At 47.8% G+C, this 20,006-nt stretch overlaps 1 protein-coding gene across 1 annotated transcript in view; it reads right to left on the minus strand.

Annotated features, from left to right (window-relative positions):
- Positions 1-5,046: 5,046 nt before the first annotated feature.
- Positions 5,047-20,006, minus strand: part of CCBE1 (collagen and calcium binding EGF domains 1) — a 232,473-nt gene continuing 217,513 nt past the window's right edge. Inside the window, exons 7-11 of the mRNA XM_060613982.3 lie at positions 17,380-17,500; positions 11,969-12,108; positions 11,832-11,867; positions 10,830-10,865; positions 5,047-9,171 (exon numbers count right to left, since the gene is read on the minus strand). Coding sequence (XP_060469965.1) covers positions 8,938-9,171; positions 10,830-10,865; positions 11,832-11,867; positions 11,969-12,108; positions 17,380-17,500 — 567 coding nt within the window. The 3' untranslated portion in view covers positions 5,047-8,937. The remainder of the gene's footprint in view (positions 9,172-10,829; positions 10,866-11,831; positions 11,868-11,968; positions 12,109-17,379; positions 17,501-20,006) is intronic.

Here is a 20,006-nt window from a genome sequence, read left to right on the forward strand (position 1 = left end):
TGACATCAACCTGGCAGCGTGTCCCAACGCGAATTCAGACCCCGCGTTGCCCACGTGCGCTGAATCGGAGGCCTCACTTTCAAAAGCCCTCAGATGATCCATACGCACGATGAGGTCTGAGAATCCCCGGTTAAGCAGGTGGCTTTCAAACTATGGGCTGCCACCTAGTAGTAAGTCATGAAATCAACTTTGTGGTTGGGCCCATGATTAAAAAAAAAAAAAAAAAAAGAAAAGAAATCCTCTAGGGAATGTATAAGAGCACATCGTGCGGAGGAAGGGTAAATATGGCGGGACTTCTGTTTCCATCGCTGTGAATACTGGGTCAGTGTGCAAAATGGGTGGCTTCTCCCCTCCCTCACTCCCATGGGTCATTGTCAAAAGTGTGTGGAAAGCACCGGTCTTGAGGTCTGGTTGGTTACGTAGGCAGTGTAAGCTTTCCCCTCCCATCAAGGTCGCACACCAGATGGATGCCTGCAGCTCACGAATTTACCCTCTCTGCCGATACACCTGCATGAAAACATGCTTTCTTGGCCTTTTACCATGAAGAAATAAGGTCGTATGTGTTGATCAGTGACTATTTAATAAGGACTCATTGGACATGTTCCTTCTAGAAAAAACAACTCCTGGACGACAGCATGTTTCCTTCGATTGTGTTATTTAACCTATTATGTATATAGTATCTTTTATTGAGAGAGACAGCACGTGCAAGCACGTCCACGTGAGCAGGGGAGAGGGGCAGAGGGAGACAGACTCTTAAGCAGGCTGCACCCTCAGTGTGGCGCCTGATTGGGGCGCGATCCCACAACCCTGGGAGTATGACCTGAGCCAAAAGTCAAGAGTCAGACGCTCAATCAACTGGGCCACCCAGGCACCCCATATTATATATTTTTTTGAGTCTTGGCTTCCACTTTTCCTTAGGCCATATCTAGCACTAAATAGCTATAACACTTTGCTATTCTTTCATCATTTCCTTGAGAATATATCATATATATTCTGTGAAGTCACGCATGATTCCAACATGGCAGGAGAGGGTGAGGCTGGGTGGCTGAGCTGGGTGTATCCTACAGGATTAATCTGACAGTGAATTGATGTTTGCTTTGAAAGATGCCTGTGTCTGTTACGAATGTTCTAGCTTTGTGACCTTGGGCAAGCTGTTTTACCTCACAGTGTATGTATACAATAGGGATAATAAAAGTACCTGCCCTGGGGGGTTTTGTGAAGACAAAACGGGTGAATTCTATCAAATTCATTATGAAAAATATTGACTGGACTCCCACTGTATACTGGGCATGGTGGGAGATGCTGGGAATATAGTAGAGACAAAGAGAGATCCTGCCCCCGTGGGGTTTCCAGTCTCTCAAGGAAGCAGACAACAGGCAAGCAGCAAACTCTCACAGAGGCAGGCAGGCAGTCAAGAAACAAGGCACTCACTTCTGCAGTCTCCCTCGGGGTTGCCCTTCTGTCCTCCCCCCTTCAAGAACCTTCCATGGTCCAGAAGGAGATACAGGGTCCTGACAGATGGCCTTAAGGCTTTTTCTGGGCTGTGGCTGCTTCTCTAAGACATTTCCTACCACCCCCCTGCTTGTGTATTTCGTTCCAGCCACAATGACCTCATTGCTACTTTCTGAGCATAACCAGGCAGGTCTGCCTCGGCGTCTTGCTCAAATCTCTATGTGGATCGTTTCTCCCCCAGATCTCCTTATGGCTCACCTCTCCCTTCGTTCAGGTCTCTGCTCACAACCCCTCTGTTGGGGAGGTCTTTCCAGAAGATCACACCTAAAGTAGGCCCTCCTACTCTCACTCTCTCTCTATTCTTCTGCTCTATTTTCCCCCATAGCTCTTTTTATGTATTTTTTACTTATTTTTTTAAAAGTTTTTTTTTTTTTTAAGTTTATTTGAGAGAGAGAGAGAGCGTGCATGTGAATAGGGGAGGGGTTGAGAGAGAGCGAGAGAGAGAATCCCAAGCAGGGATTTGATGATGGGGGCTCGAACTCACAAACCGCGAGATCATGACCTGAGCTGGAATCAAGACTCAGTTGCTTAACCGACTGAGCCACCCAGGCACCCCCATAGCTCTTTTTAACGTGGACATATACCATAATGGTAAATTTTATGTGTAAACTTGACTACGCCCCAGTACCTAGATATTTGGTCAAAGTTATCCTAGATGATCCCATGAAGTTATTTTTTTTTTTAAATATGAGATTACATGTAAATTGGTAGACTTTGCATAAAGCAGATTGTCTTCCATACGTGGGTGGGCCTCACCCCATCAGTTGAAGACCTTAACAGAAAACCACTGACTTACCCCAAAGAAGGAATTCAGCTAGCAGGTTGCCTTTGGGTTCTACTATAATATCAACCGTCAACTCTTCTTGAGGTCTCCAGCCTGCCAGCCTATCCTTCTGATTTTGGACTTGCCAGCCTTTACAATCACATAAGCCAATTCTTTTTTTTTTTTTAATGTTTATTTATTTTTGAGAGACAGAGCGTGAGTGGGGGAGGGGCAGAAAGACAGGGAGACAGAATCCGAAGCAGGCTCCAGGCTCTGAGCCATCAGCACAGAGCCCGACGCAGGGCTCAAACTCACAAATGCGAGATCATGGCCTGAGCTGAAGTTGGACGCTTAACCAACCGAGCCACCCAGGTGCCTGTCACATAAGCCAATTCTTAAAGTAACTCTCTCTGTATAAATACATATATATTACACACACACACACATACACACATCAATATATCTACCTAGCTGTACACACACATGCATCCTGTTGGTTCTGTTTCTCTGGAGAACCCTAACACATACATTTGTTTCTTGCCTGCACCACAAGGCATACTCCAGGAGACAAGGGCCGTATCTTACCACTATTCTGTCCTTGGCCTCAATGAATTTTTACTGAAGGGGGCAAGAATTTCAGATTCGAAAAGATGGATAAGCAGGGTGATGAATGCCAAAGGGTAGGTTGGAAATTTCCTTCTTGTACTAGGTGGAGTGGTATTCCTTCCCACTTCCCCAAAATTCACGTGTACCTTGGACCTGAGAACGAGACCTTCTTTGGAAGCAGGGTCTTCCCACGTCATTACACTGAGGTGAGGTCACACTGGATTAGGGTGAGCCCTCGTCCAATAAGCAGCGTCTTTGTGAGAAGAGAAAATAGCGACGTAGAACGCACAGAAAGATCACGTGAAGGCAGGACAGCAGGTGACGTCCGAGGCAGTAACACCAAGGACTGCCGGCAACCTCCAGCAATGGGAGAGAAGCGTGGATGGCTTCTCTCGCAGAGCCTCCAGAAGGTACGACACCTCTCAGATGCCCAGTCACCACAACTGTTAAGAAATGCTGTTGTTCAAGCCCCCGGTTGTGGTGCTCTGCTTTGGAGGCCGGAGGAAGTGAAGACACCCGTCTCACGTCTCTGTTTCCCAGAACCTTGCAATTCAACTGCAGCTGCCCCCATAGACCCCCTGAGTTGCCTTTCCCTGTGCACCATTTCCCCCCCCCTCCCCCCCCCCCCCCCCCCCCCCCCCACAAATGCTGAGTGCAGGCTCCCACCTGGCCACTCTGGAACCTTGTATCTACAAGTGAACAGGTGATTAAAATCTGCAGAGAGAGCTGAGGGTGTTTCAAAAGGACAGCAAGCCTCTTCAAAGCTCGAGGGTCCGGGCTGGGAGGAAATCAGCTTCCGGTTCTGCCGAACCAAGACCTGAGCCCATGGGGTGACAGCCAACCCCACAGATGGGACGTCTGGAGGTGACGAGAAGGAGCGTTCACCCAGCTCTCGGTTCACAAGCTTTTAATTTTTTTGATGTTTATTTTTGAGAGAGACAGAGTGCGAGCAGGGGAGGGGCAGAGAGGGAGACACAGAATTCGAAGCAGGCTCCGGGCTCTGAGCTGTCGGCACAGAGCGTGACGTGGGGCTCGAACTCACAGACCGGGAGATGGTGACCTGAGCCGAAGTTGGATGCTTAACCCATTGAGCCACCCAGGCGCCCCTACAAGCTGCTTCTTGAATTAAGAAGGCTGGAGAAATTATACGTGGAGTAGTCTCCCAGATTTCCACGGACAGTGATTTCACCCAGAGGATTCTCTGCCGGTGCTGGAGGCCCTGTGTGGCCGTCGTGTGGGTGCTGCTGGGTGCAGGGTGCTGGGTGGGGGAGGAGGGGCGGGGGATCGCTCCTGCTGGCACGAGCTGGGACTGGCTCTCAAAGCACTTTTCCTTCCCAGAACTTCTCAGTTTGTAATTGCAGATTTTTGTACTCAATTGATTTTGCCTGGGAGGAGGATCCTTGTCTGTTTTGCCGGAGTCCCAGGAGGATGGGGATTAGGACTTTGTTGCTCCCTGCTGTGTCTGCTGTGCATAGCAGTGTGCAGCTTGCAACAAGTATTTGAGAAATATTTGAAGGAAAATGAGATGTATCGATATAGGCCCACTATCGGGGCGTTAAAGGCCCCCTGCGGAAGTGTGCTTAAAATCTTGGAGGTATCCTCCCTTTATGAAACTCCCCCATCTTCCCCATGGCCTAATTGATAACAATTCCCCTGTTCTTGTCTTCACATAGGGGACTTCAGCTACCAATTCATGAGGCTTCCTGCCCATCCTGACTTTTTTTTTTAGGTAGTCAACCTTTTCCCTCCTCCAAAGGCAGCCTTGCTTGGAATTCTAATCCAGAATCAGTTGAAAATAGAGTTGATCGCAGTGGAATGGGAGTATGGGGTGGAACTCTCACAGGCCTCCCCGCTTTGTGAGCCCCTAAGGCCTCTCCAATGGTCCCCAGAGATTTCTGGCTTGACAAGCCCACGCTGGGGGTCCTAGAGGGTCCTCTCCAGCTGGAGACATGGGCCTTTGAGACTCAGATTCAATGGAACCTGGGCCTTTAGACCTTGACTCAGACTCATATGTTGGGTCCACACTCAGACCCCAACAGGCGGCCTGCCCAGAATGCAGGGTCCAGCTCTTGGGAGAAATGTCTCGATCTCCTTGTATTCACCTTGTAAGAAGACAGCTCAGTTCCGCAAGACGGGGAGTCAGTACAAAACACAGCACAACCACGTAAGAAAAATAACTTTGTTATTAAGCATATATAATCTTATCAAAAGTACTTCATAGTATCACATCCGTAACTGTTCCAATACTAGCTCAGCTGTTATATAGACCTGTTATAAATAATGAACATGGCTACTGAAGCACAGGAGTAATCGCTAGGAAATAAAAAACCATCGTGACACATTAAATCCCCAGGGCACATGCTTCAGGATCTAATAATGTTCAAGTCTCAGGGGGATGCGTGAAAGGGTCTTTCCTTCTTCGATTTCCCTAAAGCAGTAATATTTTTTGAGCAGATGAAGTCCAAGATTTTATGCTTTAGCAATCAGTCATGGTTTTTTTTTTTTTTTTCCAAATGGAAATTGTTTTTTGATTTGTTGTGAAATACACATGCTGACCATGCCAGGAAAAATTTCATCTATTTCCCTGAATTCATTATTAATAACTTGAGACGGCTCTATTCTATTAGTTGTTTGGCCTGGATTCCCGTATATAAATTTCCTTTTCAGGAAGGTTATCGGAAAGATGTCAAGGTTGCACAATGAGGCGGCTGTGTCTCTGACAGGCTGGAGTTGGGGAGAGGAGGAGGGGCAGTGACCCCCAAAGTACGGTGAGGGATTTGCTCTCAGCCCAAGGAGATGCCTGGTGCTTAGTTACGGAGAATATCTCCTTCCCCTGCCTGCCTGGAAAAAGCAATCACGAGGCAAACAGTTGTGAACCCTGGAAAGGGAGCATGACCAGTGTCCCCTTCACCCGATACTTGGTGGGGTAATACTCCTCCCTCCATGCCAATGTGTATTTATTATTTACCTGTATGAACCCACCTGAGTTCATAGAGTAGAAATGACTTCAGTTGGTCAGTTCACTCTGTAGCAGGTGTTGGACTTAACAGAGGACAGAGAAGACAGCATTGCCCTTGTGCCCCCATACTCTTTGGCCTGGGAAAGCATGTAATTTCTCCTTCTGGAATTTAGGAAGGGAGGAGGGTTTTCCTAAACTAAAATGGTGCCTTCTGTGCACTATTTTCAACGGCATTATTTTTATTCCCACTGCTTTCCAAAAAGAAAAGCAATTATTAGGTCCTATTCTAAGTTCTAGTCATCAGGGTGCAAAAAATGAAAGTCAGTATTTCGCTAAGGAGTTGAGGAGGTGTACAAAGATCTTTTTCCCCCCATAAAACATGGGGCAGCTCAGCAAAACGGTAGCAAATTTTATCCCCCGTTAGGTTTTGAGAAGCCCCTGTTTTACATAGTGAGCTTTGGTTTTCTATCCAAAACTAAAAGATACATTAGGATTAACAATGCACTATTAGGTCTTATTTTTGAAAAGTACAATTTGGACCTACAGAGAACCTTTTTAGTCCGGGGGAGCAGTCCGTGGTTTTGAAAATCTGAGGATGAACAATTATTTTATAAGCTGATCTAGCAGACTGAGATCATACGACACAGGTTATTGTGTGTTTGGCTAGAGAATATTATCTAGTCTCATGAATCCCAACTATTCCTTCCTTCAGTTCATTTTTTTAATGAATTATCCTAGCCTCCCGTCAAACATGCTCTTCGGTTGTATATTACGAACATTTGACAAAAAAAGAGACATATTTCCAAACACAAATCCTCATTTAAAAAAAAAAATCAAAGATGGACCTAATCATTTCTCATGGAGCCTGTGCAGAATTTTCTTTAGCATTCATCCATCCACACCCTTTAAATATTGTGTTCCACGAGCCGGCAACGTTAAATGCTTTCCAGATGGGAATCCACGGCCGCTCAGTTCAGCTCTTAGCGAACCCGAGGTTGGCGAGGCCTTCTGCGGTGAAGATGGGACTCCGGAGAGACTGGGGAGCGACGGAAAATGCTAGAGAAGGCGCACTGAGAACGTGTTTGCTTGTCGCTGTAACTTTCTGATGGACCGTCACTGGGGATTTTGCAGGAGAAAGAAACAGTGGTGTTGGGGGTCCGTGGAAACTCCAGCCACCAGCTGGCCGACTGGAATCCCAGGGTTTTAACTTGATGGCAACAGGGGGAGGGAGGCTCTTGTCACTTGAGATGCGCGCACAGAAGCCCTGCCTATCGTTCTGGAGGAAGAAGACGGAAAGATGGAACGACAAACACCAACGGTGGCTTTTAAAGAAGCTTTCCCAGGAAGATAGTTCTGTGGTGGGTGAAAAGGTGATGGAATGAGTAGACACACCCTTCCCAGAAATACAGGGACAAACTGCAGGGTGGGGAATAGGAACCCCAACATGAGCAGGCGTGCGTGTGCCAGCGAGCATCTGTGCGGGTCCACGCCGGGGTGAAGGGCCCCGAGCAGGTGGCCGCCTTTCCACGTGGTAGATGCGAACATGGACTTGAGGAGCCCCACGTGCTCCCCACCAAAACCAAGACGTTCCCCCAATGATGTTCCAAGGCAGAAAATGCTCCTGGTCTCTTCAGCACTGCTCTCGCTCTAGTCTCTATGGAACCAGAGGCGGCCTTTTTCTGGAAAGGCTCGCTGCTGTGCGAGCAAACACAGACTCAATGGCGGGTTTGAGAATACACCACTTTCCCAACTGCTTCCCGCATTTGCTGAGGAAGGGGAATCAAGAAGGCCTGTAAGAACTGGAACCTGGACTAAGTTATGGAAAATTAAGGAAAAATGGGAAGAGCGGGAAGCAAATTTCTGCCAAACAAGAAAAACTGTTATTTCCCTCTGCATCCAAGAGAACTTCTAACAGCGTATCTGTGTTGGCAAGCTTCACCCGCCCCAGACAAGGACTTCCAATTCCCAACGATGGCAAATTTACTTGCCTTTGCAGATTCAGTGGGGTCCCTGCCTGAGGCTATCCTTCTCCTTCCCCCACAACCCAAGTGAGCGACCTCCTTGCAGCCTCCAGCCCCAGTGCACACCGATCCAACAAGGATCAGGGCGTAATGGCACCTTCTGGGCACCCAGTCTGAGCCTGGCCATTCAGTGCGTCTCCCTAAGGGTCAGCCACCCTTATTTAATATCTGTGATTTACTGAGCAAGCCCACTCATTTGATCAAGCGCTTTAAAATGTCCTGGCAAAGCCCATTGTTCTAATGGGAATAAGGGTTCTTCATTTGTTTGCTTTGTTTTGAGAAGAGTTTTTACTCCTATTGCTACAGGCAACTTGCAGATATGCAGGGCATGAACCCTTAATGGTCATATTTGAACTTAGAATGTGGCAACTTATAGGACAGTAAACATAGGACTCTAATTTTTCTCCATTTTCCCTAATATCCGTTCCTACTCCATTCCCTCCTTTCTTTAATCAAAATTGGGAAACGAGGTTGGATAAGAGAGTAGAACATTTAAAATATATTAGACTGTTAGACTGACGAGGAAAAAGAATTATCTGCCAAGGTAAATATACATTATTGCCTTCCTGTTTTAATTGAAGAAGCCTAATTTTGATACTGAGTGATTACTGATTTTGGACACATATCCATCTATATATTTTTAATAAGTAACCTCACATTTTCTCAGAACTTACCTTGCCACTTTTTCCATTTGGATATTCTGCCAAACTTTAAGATACCATGAGAGTACTTAACTCAGAAATCCAGAAATTCCTCAGTATGAAGGAGGGAAAGTTCCAATGTAGAACAGCCAACCCCCAGCACCCGCCTCCCCCCTCCCCCCCCCCCCCAATGGCTCTTGGAAGGAAACATGTAATTAGCGACTTACTCCCTCATGTCTCCGGCAGGGGGACTGTGAGAACAGTATTTGGAAGAAGAGGAGGAAGGAGGAGGCAGGAAAAGAGCTCAAGAAATTAAGAATGTATCTTTTCTAGGTCTCCAGTGTTTTTTTTTTTTTTTTTTTTTTTCTGTATATGACTTAACTGCAGGTGAAAACACTCTTTGCTCCTCCTTTGGCATGAAGATGTTAGGATGGGCTAAGGATAAAAGTCTCTGGTGGGTCCCAAGTCTCTTGTCTCAGTTGTTTTTGGGTACTCGTCTCCAGAGCTGAAGTCCATGGCTTCTGGAGAGCTGGAAAATTCCTGAGGTAAAGGGAACTCCTCCGTTGAAGAGTGCGTCCGGTGCCCAAACACCTTCTCCTGCAGGTCAGCGATGTCATTGCGGATTTCGGCCAGTATCAGCAGCAGGAAGTCAAAAGAACCAGGGGGTCCCTGTGCACGGGGGAGGAATCAAAGCCAGAAAACCACACACTCAATCCTGTGCCAAGCCATGGCTTCCGTGGGCTCCGTGACTTGCCACTCCCCCTGCTTGGTGGCAGCTATGTGGCAGATGACTCTGTGTCCCAAATGGAGCAAACGTAACAGCTACTACAGTAGCTGGGTAGGGGGCAGGGGGAGTTCTTAAGATGGTCTTCTAATCCCTTCATCTCCCCTACGAGCTGTGGCGACACGCTCACCTCTCCTCTCCTCTAACTCTCGGCTGCCTCAAATCAAGGAACAGAAGAACTCTCCTATGTTGCCTTCCAAAGAAAACCGGGAGATACTTATGGAAGGGTAGAGCAGTGGTTAAGGGGTTGGGGTTCTGTTGGGTCTGAATCTCAGCTCTGTGGCCCGCTAGCTGGTCTCGGGCAAGTTACCCCACTTCTTCGGGGTTTCACCTCCCTATCTGTAAAATGGGGATGATAACTGTCCCAGTGTCATGGGGCTTCGTAGGGTTCGTAAGTGAGGATTTACGTGAGTTAATACACGTAAAGGGCTTAGAGCATCACAAATGCTCAAAATGTTATCTTTTAAGTAAATGAAACCGTTAGAACGTCTCTAAGGATCGTTGACTGTAATGCCACCTGACTGAAGGTGAAAGTATGCTTGTAAAGGCACCCCTTCCCCATTGACCAGGAAAGGTCCAAGGACTTCCTAATCTTTCTATCGGTTGGACTTTTATCATTATATATAGCGTTTGTTACGCCTCAGTTTCTACATGGCGCTGTGTGGGGCACAGCAAGATAACGTGTGAACAAGCAAGGTCTGGGCTTGTTAGCGGCTTGCAGTACAATCTTTATTACCCCGCTACGTCTGCTGCTGGAGCTCCCAGAGAGAGCAATTTCATCTGCAGAGTGCTTGGTGGAGGAGAGTATTTTGACATTAACCGATGCTCGCTCGAAGGGTCACAGCTCAGACACTGCTTGGCAGCGCACAGGGGAGGGGAGGGACATCCGGGGGTGCTAAGGATGGCCAGGAGCGGACAGTTAAGAGGTGGAGGCGTTGGCATGGGAAGCCAGACCTCCCGCATCCAAGCCAAAGGCTGTCTTTTCTTCAGAAATGACACTGATCTTTCCAATAGCACGGGAGTTGCCTGAATTTTCTGCCCTTTGGATACTGACTTTCATTTCTCGCTTCCCAGACACCACGTGTATATCCCAGCTCATTTACTCTCAAGAGATCCCCAGCAGCCCTGCGTATGTCTGTACTTTTCTGGGAAGGGATGGTCCTCCGATCTGCTCGAGTTGCAGCGGCGGCTAAACTCTTACGTGTTCAGGGTTATGACGGCACCATCAGATGTTTTAGGACATACTGGGAAACAGGCTCATGGCATGCTGGTTTTTGTTTGTAACCTTAAAAGAACACCTTCCGGATAAAGATTAGCCACGGTAAAAGACAACTAAAACAGAAGAACTGTTTCAAAAATAAATGCCAACCAGCTGTTAAAGTCCTCCGTGATCGCCCTCCTAACCACCGAGTTCTGTTTAGGTAGGCTCAGTAAAGGCTGGAAGGGGCTGGCTTCGGCCGGTAAGACCAACCTGTAGCCCGCCCTGAGCTACGTCCCTGAGGACATTCCCCCTTGGGGGAGCGGGACAGGTAGGGCTACTTACTGGCGACCCTCTGGGTCCGGGTGCTCCTCTCTCTCCCTGCAAGCAAGAAGGTCAGATTAGCTTTGTGGACAGAGACCACGTGGATGCCACCACCACCGGTCTTCTACTTAGACCCTCACCGTAACCATTGCCCTGCACAAACGACAAGTGTCCCCTATCAGGAACGAATGGGAGCTTGAAGCTCGGCTCCCGGGACCGCTCATTGGAACAGATCTGCTTGGGCAAGTGTCTCTCATCCCGACGTCCCCCCGGGGCTGTGTATTTCCAGACCAGATCTGACACGAGGAATGCCTGTGTTCCAGGCAGTGTGTGTGTGGTGTGTGTGTGACAACTTAGAAACTTTCTAAAGTAACACACCCTGCCTTATTTGCGAGGCAGGCGGCTCTTGAAGCGAAACCCCCACTTGCACAAAATGCAGCTTTTCCTGTTCTTGACTGTGTCAAAGAATGGGGACACACCGCATAGCCCCACGAAAGAACACTGGCTAAAGAGTAAGACATGTGCTACTATGGCAACCCAGCAGCTTGTTTAAAATTTATAGGGGTGATCTTCCTTTTTTTATTACAAAATTTTTTTTAACTTTTTTTTTTTTTTTGAGACAGAGACCGAGCGTGAGTGGGGGAGGGGCAGAGAGAGAGGGAGACACAGAATCCGAAGCAGGATCCAGGCTCCGAGCTGTCAGCACAGAGCCCGACGTGGGGCTCGAACTCACGAACCGCGATATCACGACCTGAGCTGAAGCCGGACGCTTAACCGACTGAGCCACCCAGGTGCCCCAGGGTAATCTTTCGCAGGGATGGTTTTGGTTGTTGTTTTTGTTATCACAGGTGTTTGCTTTTTAGATGTCCTTTTCAGCTTTGGGGGGGGGGGGGGAGAGATGTGTCTCGATTTTGCTACATGCAGAATGGGGACAATAAACAGTGCTTGAGCTTTACTTGGTGCCTGCCCAATAGGTTGAAAATGGGAAATCTTAAGCTTGTAAGGACCACTCATCAGACTTACCTTAGAGCCGTCTCTTCCTGGTGCACCTGGCGGACCCTACAAGACACGGGGATCTAGTTGAAGGGGAGGAAAAAAAGCACGGGACAAGAACACGCCTTCCCCAACAGCAGCAAATGGATGTCTGATAAAGTACTGACCACAGGGCCCCTCCGGCCTTGCTTAATGTGGGACAGATCAGGAGACGGTCCCATGGGTCCCATGGAGCCCCGTGGGCCGGGCTGCCCGGGAGGGCCTGGCATACCGGGGAAGCCTGGGCTCCCCTTAGGTCCTGGTGAGCCTGTAATCAGAGAACATCTCATTAGCTCCATATCCCATGAAAAGGACAAGGGCTCTGGCCGACAGGAGGGTCTGGGAGCCCTTTACAGCCATTTCTCTTTGCAATCTGCCCTGCGCCTTCTGACATCTCCACTAAGGTGCCCTATAGGCATTTTAAACTTGACGTGATCAGAATTCTCAACCCCTTATTAATCATTGTAGACCTCATTTCTCCGGGGACAGCTCAATGCCTCTTCCCTGCAAGAGAATTAACAGGTTACATCGTTGTGTACCATCATAGTATAAATATAAGGTGCATGTATATATCATAGATATATACATTGGCTATATATCAGATATAGACGTATATGACTGTATCCACATATGCAAATCCACAACACGTATACTCCATACAGGTGTGTGTAGTTGTTTACGGATACCATTATCCTCTGAATGTCCTAAGGTTTAAAAACTGGGAGATTTCTGGGATCTGTTTGAAAACAGGAAGAAGTAAAGCCTGGACTGCGATTCTCCCACTGGCACACCTCACCAGAGCTGTACGCAGGGGCTGCCCCTTCAAGGTGGGGCTCTGCCCTCTCCGGTTTAGTTTCCTCCCCACTGCTCACACCCTGGCCCTGCATTCACCTGTGCCTACCTGCCTCGTCCCTGTAGACACCGAGGGTTTTGCTTTGTTTTCTAATTCTTTTCTGAGGCCTAAATCGACAGAGCCCTGGGAGTACGTGGAGTTTAAGAGCGAGCTACAGGATTGCTTTTGTGCCTGCTTGATAGTAATCGTATGAGGACCAGAATGTGGCCTTACTTATCGTGGAAGCTGACGGGGACGTGACCTATAGGCCTCATCTGTCTGTAGCTGCAGACACAGAGAGTTGTAAACAGCCACTCCGGCTTGGGCGGGGCTTGCGGGGGGCGGGGCCCAGTGTCTGTGACACAGTGAGGGAGAGCCTCACTGGCTCCTGGGGAGCGTGGTTGCTAAGTCGTAGGGCAGCGCTTGGTGCAGACTTCACCTCTGCCCCGGATGTCAGCTGGGGTGGGGGGAGGGGGGGAAAGGGTGTAAGCTCTAGGAGAACCTTTTTTTTTTTTTTTTTAAATTGCAGTAAACGCCACATGGTATGAAAGTTACCATTTTAACTACTTTAAGATGTACACTTTAGTAATGTTAAGTACATTCACATTGTCTTGCAACAGATCGGCAGAACTTTTCATCTTGCAAAGCTAAAAAACTCTGTGCCTATTGCCAGCCCCTGGAAACCACTATTCTTCTTTTTTTCTTTTACATTTATTTACGAGAGACAGAGTGAGACAGAGTGTGAGTGGGGGAGGGGCAGAGAGAGGAGACAGAGTCTGAAGCAGGCTCCAGGCTCTGAGCAAGCGTTCAGCACAGAGCCCGACGCAGGGCTCGAACCCACTAACCGTGAGATCACGATCTGAGCCGAAGTCAAAGTTGGATGTTCAACCAACTGGGCCACCCAGGCGCCCTGGCAACCACTATTCTGTTTTTGTTTTTTAAGCTTATTTATTTTGAGAGAAAGAGATGGAAACAGAGCGAGAGAGCAGCACAGAGCCCAATGTGGGGATGGAACCCACAAACGGTGAGATCATGACTTGAGCTGAAAGCAAGAGTCAGACGCTCAACCGACTGAGCCCCGCCATTTTACTTTCTGTCTCTCTGAACATGACCACTTTGGATACCTCGTATTAGTAGAATCATACGGCATTTGTCTTTTTGTGACTGGTTTATTTCCCTTAGCCTAATGTTCTCAAAGTTTATCTATGTCATAGCATGCAGCGGGATTTCATTCTTTTTAAGGCTGAATGATACTCCCTTCCTGTGTATACCACATTTTTGTTTATACACTCATCCACTGATGGACGCTTGGGTAGCCTGGTTATTGTGAATAGTGTTGTCCTGTATTCAGGCAAGCAAACATCTCTTTGGGATCTTGCTTTCGATTCTTTTGGATATTATACCCAGATGTGGGATTTCTGGGTCATATTAGTTTTACTTTTAATTTTTTGGGGAACCCTGTGTTCCGTAGTGGCTGCATCATTTTACGTTTCCACCAACAGTGCACAAGACTCCCCTCTTCACAGCCTCACCTACGCCTGTTCTCTTCTCTCCTTGATAGTGGCTATCCTAAGGGAGATCCTAATGGATGTGAAGTTTCGGTTTGCATTTCTCTACGATTAGTGATGCTGAGCATCTTTTCATATGCCTGTTGGCCGTCTGTATATCAACTTTGGAGAAATGTCTATTCAAGTCCTTTGTCCATTTTTATATCGAGTTGATTTTTTGTTGTTGAGTTGCAGGTTTTTTTCTATTCTGGATATTAACCCCTTATCAGGTGAATGATTTGCAAACATTTTCTCCCATTCTGTAGACTGCCTTTCACTCTGCTGGTTGTACCCTGTGACGCACAGCTTTTAAGTATGATGTAGACCCCTTTGTCTATTATCCCTTTTGTCATCTGTGTCACACCCAAGAAAGCTGTGCCAAATTCATCATCATGAGGCATTTCTCCTATAATGCCTTCTAGGAATTTTATAATTTCAGATCTTACATCGGGATCTAGAATCCATTTTGAGTTAATTTTTGTATATGGTGTGAGATAAGGGTCAAACTCCATTCTTTTGCATACGGAACAACAGGAGTTTTAACCTGTTTTCAGCTGTAGACTTTGTGAGGGCATGGGCCATGTCCGAATCGTCAGCACACTCGCAGAGTCCTGGGTACACACAGGCTGCTTAGTAAAAGTTTCACATCAAGTGAGCACACTGAAGAGGGTGGGCTGATTGCTGTGCGATAATTATTCACCGGCGATGTCTATCTCAAATGCATACAGTAATACTTTTGGAAGATACCTAGCTAGCTCCTACTATTGACAGACCACAGGGACAGGATGGAATAATTTTCATGCACCGGAAAACAGAGCAAGTCAAATGTTAGAGAAACGAAGACCAGGCTTTTCATATTTGGGGAAGTCTTTTCTAGCTCATAGGCTAAACCAAAGTTAAAGACAGTTAATGTTCTATCCAAACACGTTTCACCCCCTTACTCTCAACGCTGGTTCTAAGCACATCTTGAAAGAATTTATCTGAGAAATGGACCAGATTCCTCCTGTAACTAAATTCTTCAACTCCAGTAGCACAAGGAAAGGCCAGGATAACATTTTGCCTTCATTTTCCCAATCAATGAACTTCAGAGATCACTGTATGTCAAGGGTCCTTAGGATGTGGGGCTTTGATGTGCAAATGGAAGCACCTTATACATAACTGTGGGGGCCATAGAGCAGCAGCCATCAAAGTCAAAGGTTTCCAATCCACCGTAGTTGCCAATGTTGGCGGCCCAGACTGTGATTTATCGTTAGCCTCGGGACTGGACTTCTAGTTATGGGTAAGAGAAACCTTATAATCTCTCTGGCTCCCCTGATACATTTCAATGGAGGGCATCACAAACTGATGCAGGGGTGAGCAAGAAGAATTGGAGGCACACAGCAAGGGCATAGTCCATTGCTAAAGTCACTCCTCGGTTACTCACTGCTCCATCAAGGACCCTGGACAGCTCAAACTGTGTTAGAAATCAGATGGCAGAACTGGAAAGGAGGGCTAGTAAGTCATTCATGGAGAAGAAAGCCAGCCAACAGTTCTCTTGTTTCTACTTCATTTGTCCTTGTTGGACTGATACATAGACTGGTCTGGAGATGAACTTCCTCCAGGGAAGCAGAGCAAGAGCACTGTCTTAGAGAAGGGTGGAGAGCTCTGTGCTAGGAATCAGTTCGTAAGGAGACCCACATCTACTTAGACTCAGCAAGAGGCTGCCTGTGGGAGGCATCTGGAGAAAACTCCACCATGGCCCAGAGTACCTCAGGCCAAGGGGATGAACAAGAGGGTAAACCACAGTCCTGGACCAGTTCTTGCTCCTTGAACAGACTGAGGCCCAGGGTACGTATGTTGGGTAGAAACCAGGCGATTAAGATATAAGTGGAAAGGAAAACATGTAAACAGTCTGGAAAGAATTTTGAGCCTTTGTTCTTGCTGAGATTCCAACCTATAATCTGCCCACGTCCTTCCGGGTCGAACAAACCCTACAAGGCCTTTCATGTCCAGGTCAAACCCGAGTCCTGGAGTCACGGGAGGCCACAGTGGTCTCTCCCTTCCATAAGCTCCCACGGTGGGAAGCCCCTGTTCACTTACTCAGGGGCATGCAGATACTGTTTTGTTCTATTGGCTTTTGCTCTTTGTGTCTCGTCTTTCTCATTAGAATGCCAGGTCGCTCCTAACATCTAGCACACTACTAAGTGAGGATAATCAGGGATAAGACCCTCCATGGTTTAGAATCATCTGCTAACACTAATGTCATTTCCTTTATTGGTGCGGAAAAAATTCTGTTGATCTGTCTATGGAGGGACTCACGATAAAATACAAAACGCGATGTAACTATTTTTCGAAAGTTCTCGTTGTGTATTTCCTGATGGAATGATGGGACGTTTAGGGTTTTCTTCAAGTATAAGGGTGAATCTCCAAAACAATACGCTGAATGCAAGAAGCCAGATAAAAAGCACACCCGTGATGAGATTCCACTGCTCTGAAGTTCTAGAACAGACAAAACTAGTGATAAAAGCAGGTCAGTGGTTGCCTACAGTTGGGGACATGGGCGTAAACTGCAAAGGGACACAAGGGAACTTTGTGGGGTGATGGAAATAATCTATGTCTTGATACAGTGATAGGGTGCTGACTAGTAAGGGCTTGATATAGGACGTATACATTTGTCACAACTCGTTGAACTGTGATTACAGGGGTACGTTTTACTGTATATAACTGTACCTCAATGAAGTTGACTTACAAAAAATATATAGATACAAAAAGAAACACAGATGTGCGCGTGTTCACAAATAACAGGGGAAAGAGGAAGAACGAGGTTAAGAATAAGATGTGGCCCTAGGGGTTCCTTACCCGATTCTATTCTTGTACGTTAACATGAGAAATAATTCTTCCTTTTGTTTCTCTGTAACTTAACATGATCTCTAAGAATCTTACCCAAGCCGAGGACAATGACCTTTTTCTCCCAGATTTCTCCTGGTTGTGAGGGTTTCTCAGGCTCGAGGACCCAATCCCCCCCCCAGGCTTCTTATCACACTGGTGTGGGAGCTCCCTGGACCCCTGCCGGGGCCCTCACCCATGGAGTCTGATCTGTGTCCAGCCCGCATTCGTGGCAGCTTCTGGCAGGTCTTGGCTGGTGGCTCCCTCACCCTCCCTGACCCTCCCCAAAACTCACCAGGAGGGCCCTGGCCCCCAGGCAGCCCAGGAGGTCCTGGAAGGTAGGCATTTGACGCCAGCACTTTGTTGCCAGTGATGTACTTGCCCGGGTCGGCAGCACTGTTGGGGAGCAGGGCAATCTGTAAAAAGAAGACGATCCTCGGTCAGGAAGCCATGGCCCCACTGCCAGGGAGATTGTTCGCATTTGTGTGTTCACAGAGCTGCAAATCCTTTTTGCAGTAACTTCCCTCCACGAGTTAGAGCTCCTGGATTCCCCCGCTTTGAGTGAGAGCTCAGACGGGCTGTAGAGATCCCTTTCTAACCCACCCAGAGGCCTTCCCGTGAAAATGACTCCTATGAGATCACTTGGCTGGTTAGTGGATAAACCTGGATAGGCGCCAGATAGCCGAGATGTGATCATTAGACTCATTACTTGAGTCTTCAATTTGTTAATTACTTTATTTAGTACCTACCACGTGCCAGGCCCTGTGCTTGGTTCTAATGGTGACAATGGCGATTGAGAAGGGTCCCGGCTCTTAGAGACCCCTCAGCCTAGGGAGCCAGGACCGAGAAGGTGGCTTAAGGTTCACCTGCACGCTCAGGTGTTTGGGAACCAGTGGCCAACAGTGACTGTGATGGAAAAAATAGGTCCACAAAGGTTTTGGCATGCCCACCTTCGAAAGGGGGAACCTAATTTCCACCCTCGGAGCGTGTGCTGTGCTTAGAAACTCATGTCCAATGACTAGAAAATGGCGGAAGGGATGGTGTGTAACTTCTGAGATGAGAGCATAAGATGCACCATGGCTTCCTCTATGGTTTCCCTCCTGGATTTCAGGCAGCTCATTCCAGGGGGAAGCCAGAGGGGTCACCCAGACAAATGACCTTCACGTTCCTTGAGATCAGGTAGGCTGCGTGAATCCGTGAGACCTTCGGGGAGAACTGGATGCTCTGATTCTCCATTTCCTCACATAAAAGGGAACACCACCACCCACCTTTAGGGCTGTGGGGATTGAACAGGAAATGTAGGTTAGGTGTCCACCACAGGACCCGGACCATACTAAGTGCTTGATAGATGTTAGTTCCAGTCTCTCTTTTTCAAGAAGCTAATTTTGGGGTGCCAAGTCAGGTGGAGAAAGGCTCATTTATGAGGGTCAGAGCTATCCCTTCCAGAAGATTTACTCTGGAGTCCCGTAGAAACCAGGTATTTCTGAGATTTTTCTAGAACATGTTACATTCGTCCCCATGTCCTCCCAGAGGAGGCTCTGCTTGCGCAGAGCACAACACAGGCCAGGAGAAGGTGCATGGCAGGGCTCATCGCTAGCCTTGGAATGCTCTAGACGCCCTACATCCATCTTTGGATCTGAGCTTTTGAGAGAGGTACCGACCATCGCTGCATAGTCAGAGGTGGCCAGCTCTGTGCCCTGTGAGGTCCAACATCAGCACAGCGAAGGAAATTAAAAATTGTACAACGTTCTTCCTCTGAGGCTTGTTATCAACCCTGAACTATGACTTCTGGGCGCACAAAACAACAAGGTGCTCTGCCAGTTGCTGCCTCCTGGTCTGTGTTGCCCTCTGGGCACAGGCTGTCCATGTAGGGAGAGGATTCGGATGACCTCGATCTTGGGAGTCTTTTCCCTTTCCACCTTCATGGGCAAGTCACCCTTTCTCACCTCCTATTTCCTTCCTCAGGGATTTCCACCCATTTCCAAGAGACTATAGCCCTCTCTCTGGTCAAGTTCTGATGCAGCAGAGTGAAACCCTCTGTCAGTGAGGCCACACAAACCACCCTAAGACTTCAGGGCCTGCACATGTCTTTAATAGTAAGGAATGAGGGCGCCTGGGTGGCTCAGATGGTTAAGTATCCGACTTCAGCTCGGGTCATGATCTCGCGGTTCATGGGTTCGAGTCCCGCCTCGGGCTCTGTGCCGACAGCTCGGAGCCTGGAGTCTGCTTCGGATTCTGTGTCTCCCTCTCTCTCCACCCCTCCCCTGCTCATGCTCTGCTTCTCTGTCTCAAAAATAAACATTTAAAAAGTAAAAAAATAAATAAATAAATAAGGAATTCACTATCAGGGGTTAGGGCACCTGGCTCGACAGTAACAGAATAAAAGATGATCATGAGATATTGAGCCCCGAAGCCTAGGCCTGCGGGGAGAGGAGGAGCTACAAAATGCATCTACTAAATCACCACTGAGAGATCAGGAGGTGGACGGTAGGCCTGGGAAAGGTTTGCTGTCCAAGATGACCTCATCTGGCTTCAGAAAGTCCTTGGTCTCCTGCACTCGTGTCCACTTCTGAGCATGGAGGCTTGGGAATACTTAGCACGTCCGTGATGAAAGAGGACTCTGATGGGGACCCCTGGCCGAGGTCCCCTTCTCCCGCCGGAGAGCCGCTGGGTGGGGGGCTGGCTCGATCCAGTTTTACAAACTGATGATCCTTCTTAGTCATGGAGACGGATGTTCTTGCCAATGGAGGAATCCAGTATCAGTGAAAAGCAAACATCGCAACATAAGGTTTTTACTTTTATCCGATATGTCTCATGGAGAACAAATTCTTTTGGCTCCTTTGCAGGGCGACTCCCTAATACCGCATCCTAATAGCTTCTTAATAGAAGCATGTGCAATTTTTCTAAAAGGCAAGTTCATGG

This window comes from Panthera onca, chromosome D3 (genome assembly GCF_046562875.1).
Source record: "Panthera onca isolate mPanOnc1 chromosome D3, mPanOnc1 haplotype 2, whole genome shotgun sequence".
In the NCBI taxonomy this organism is placed as follows: Eukaryota; Metazoa; Chordata; class Mammalia; order Carnivora; family Felidae; genus Panthera; species Panthera onca.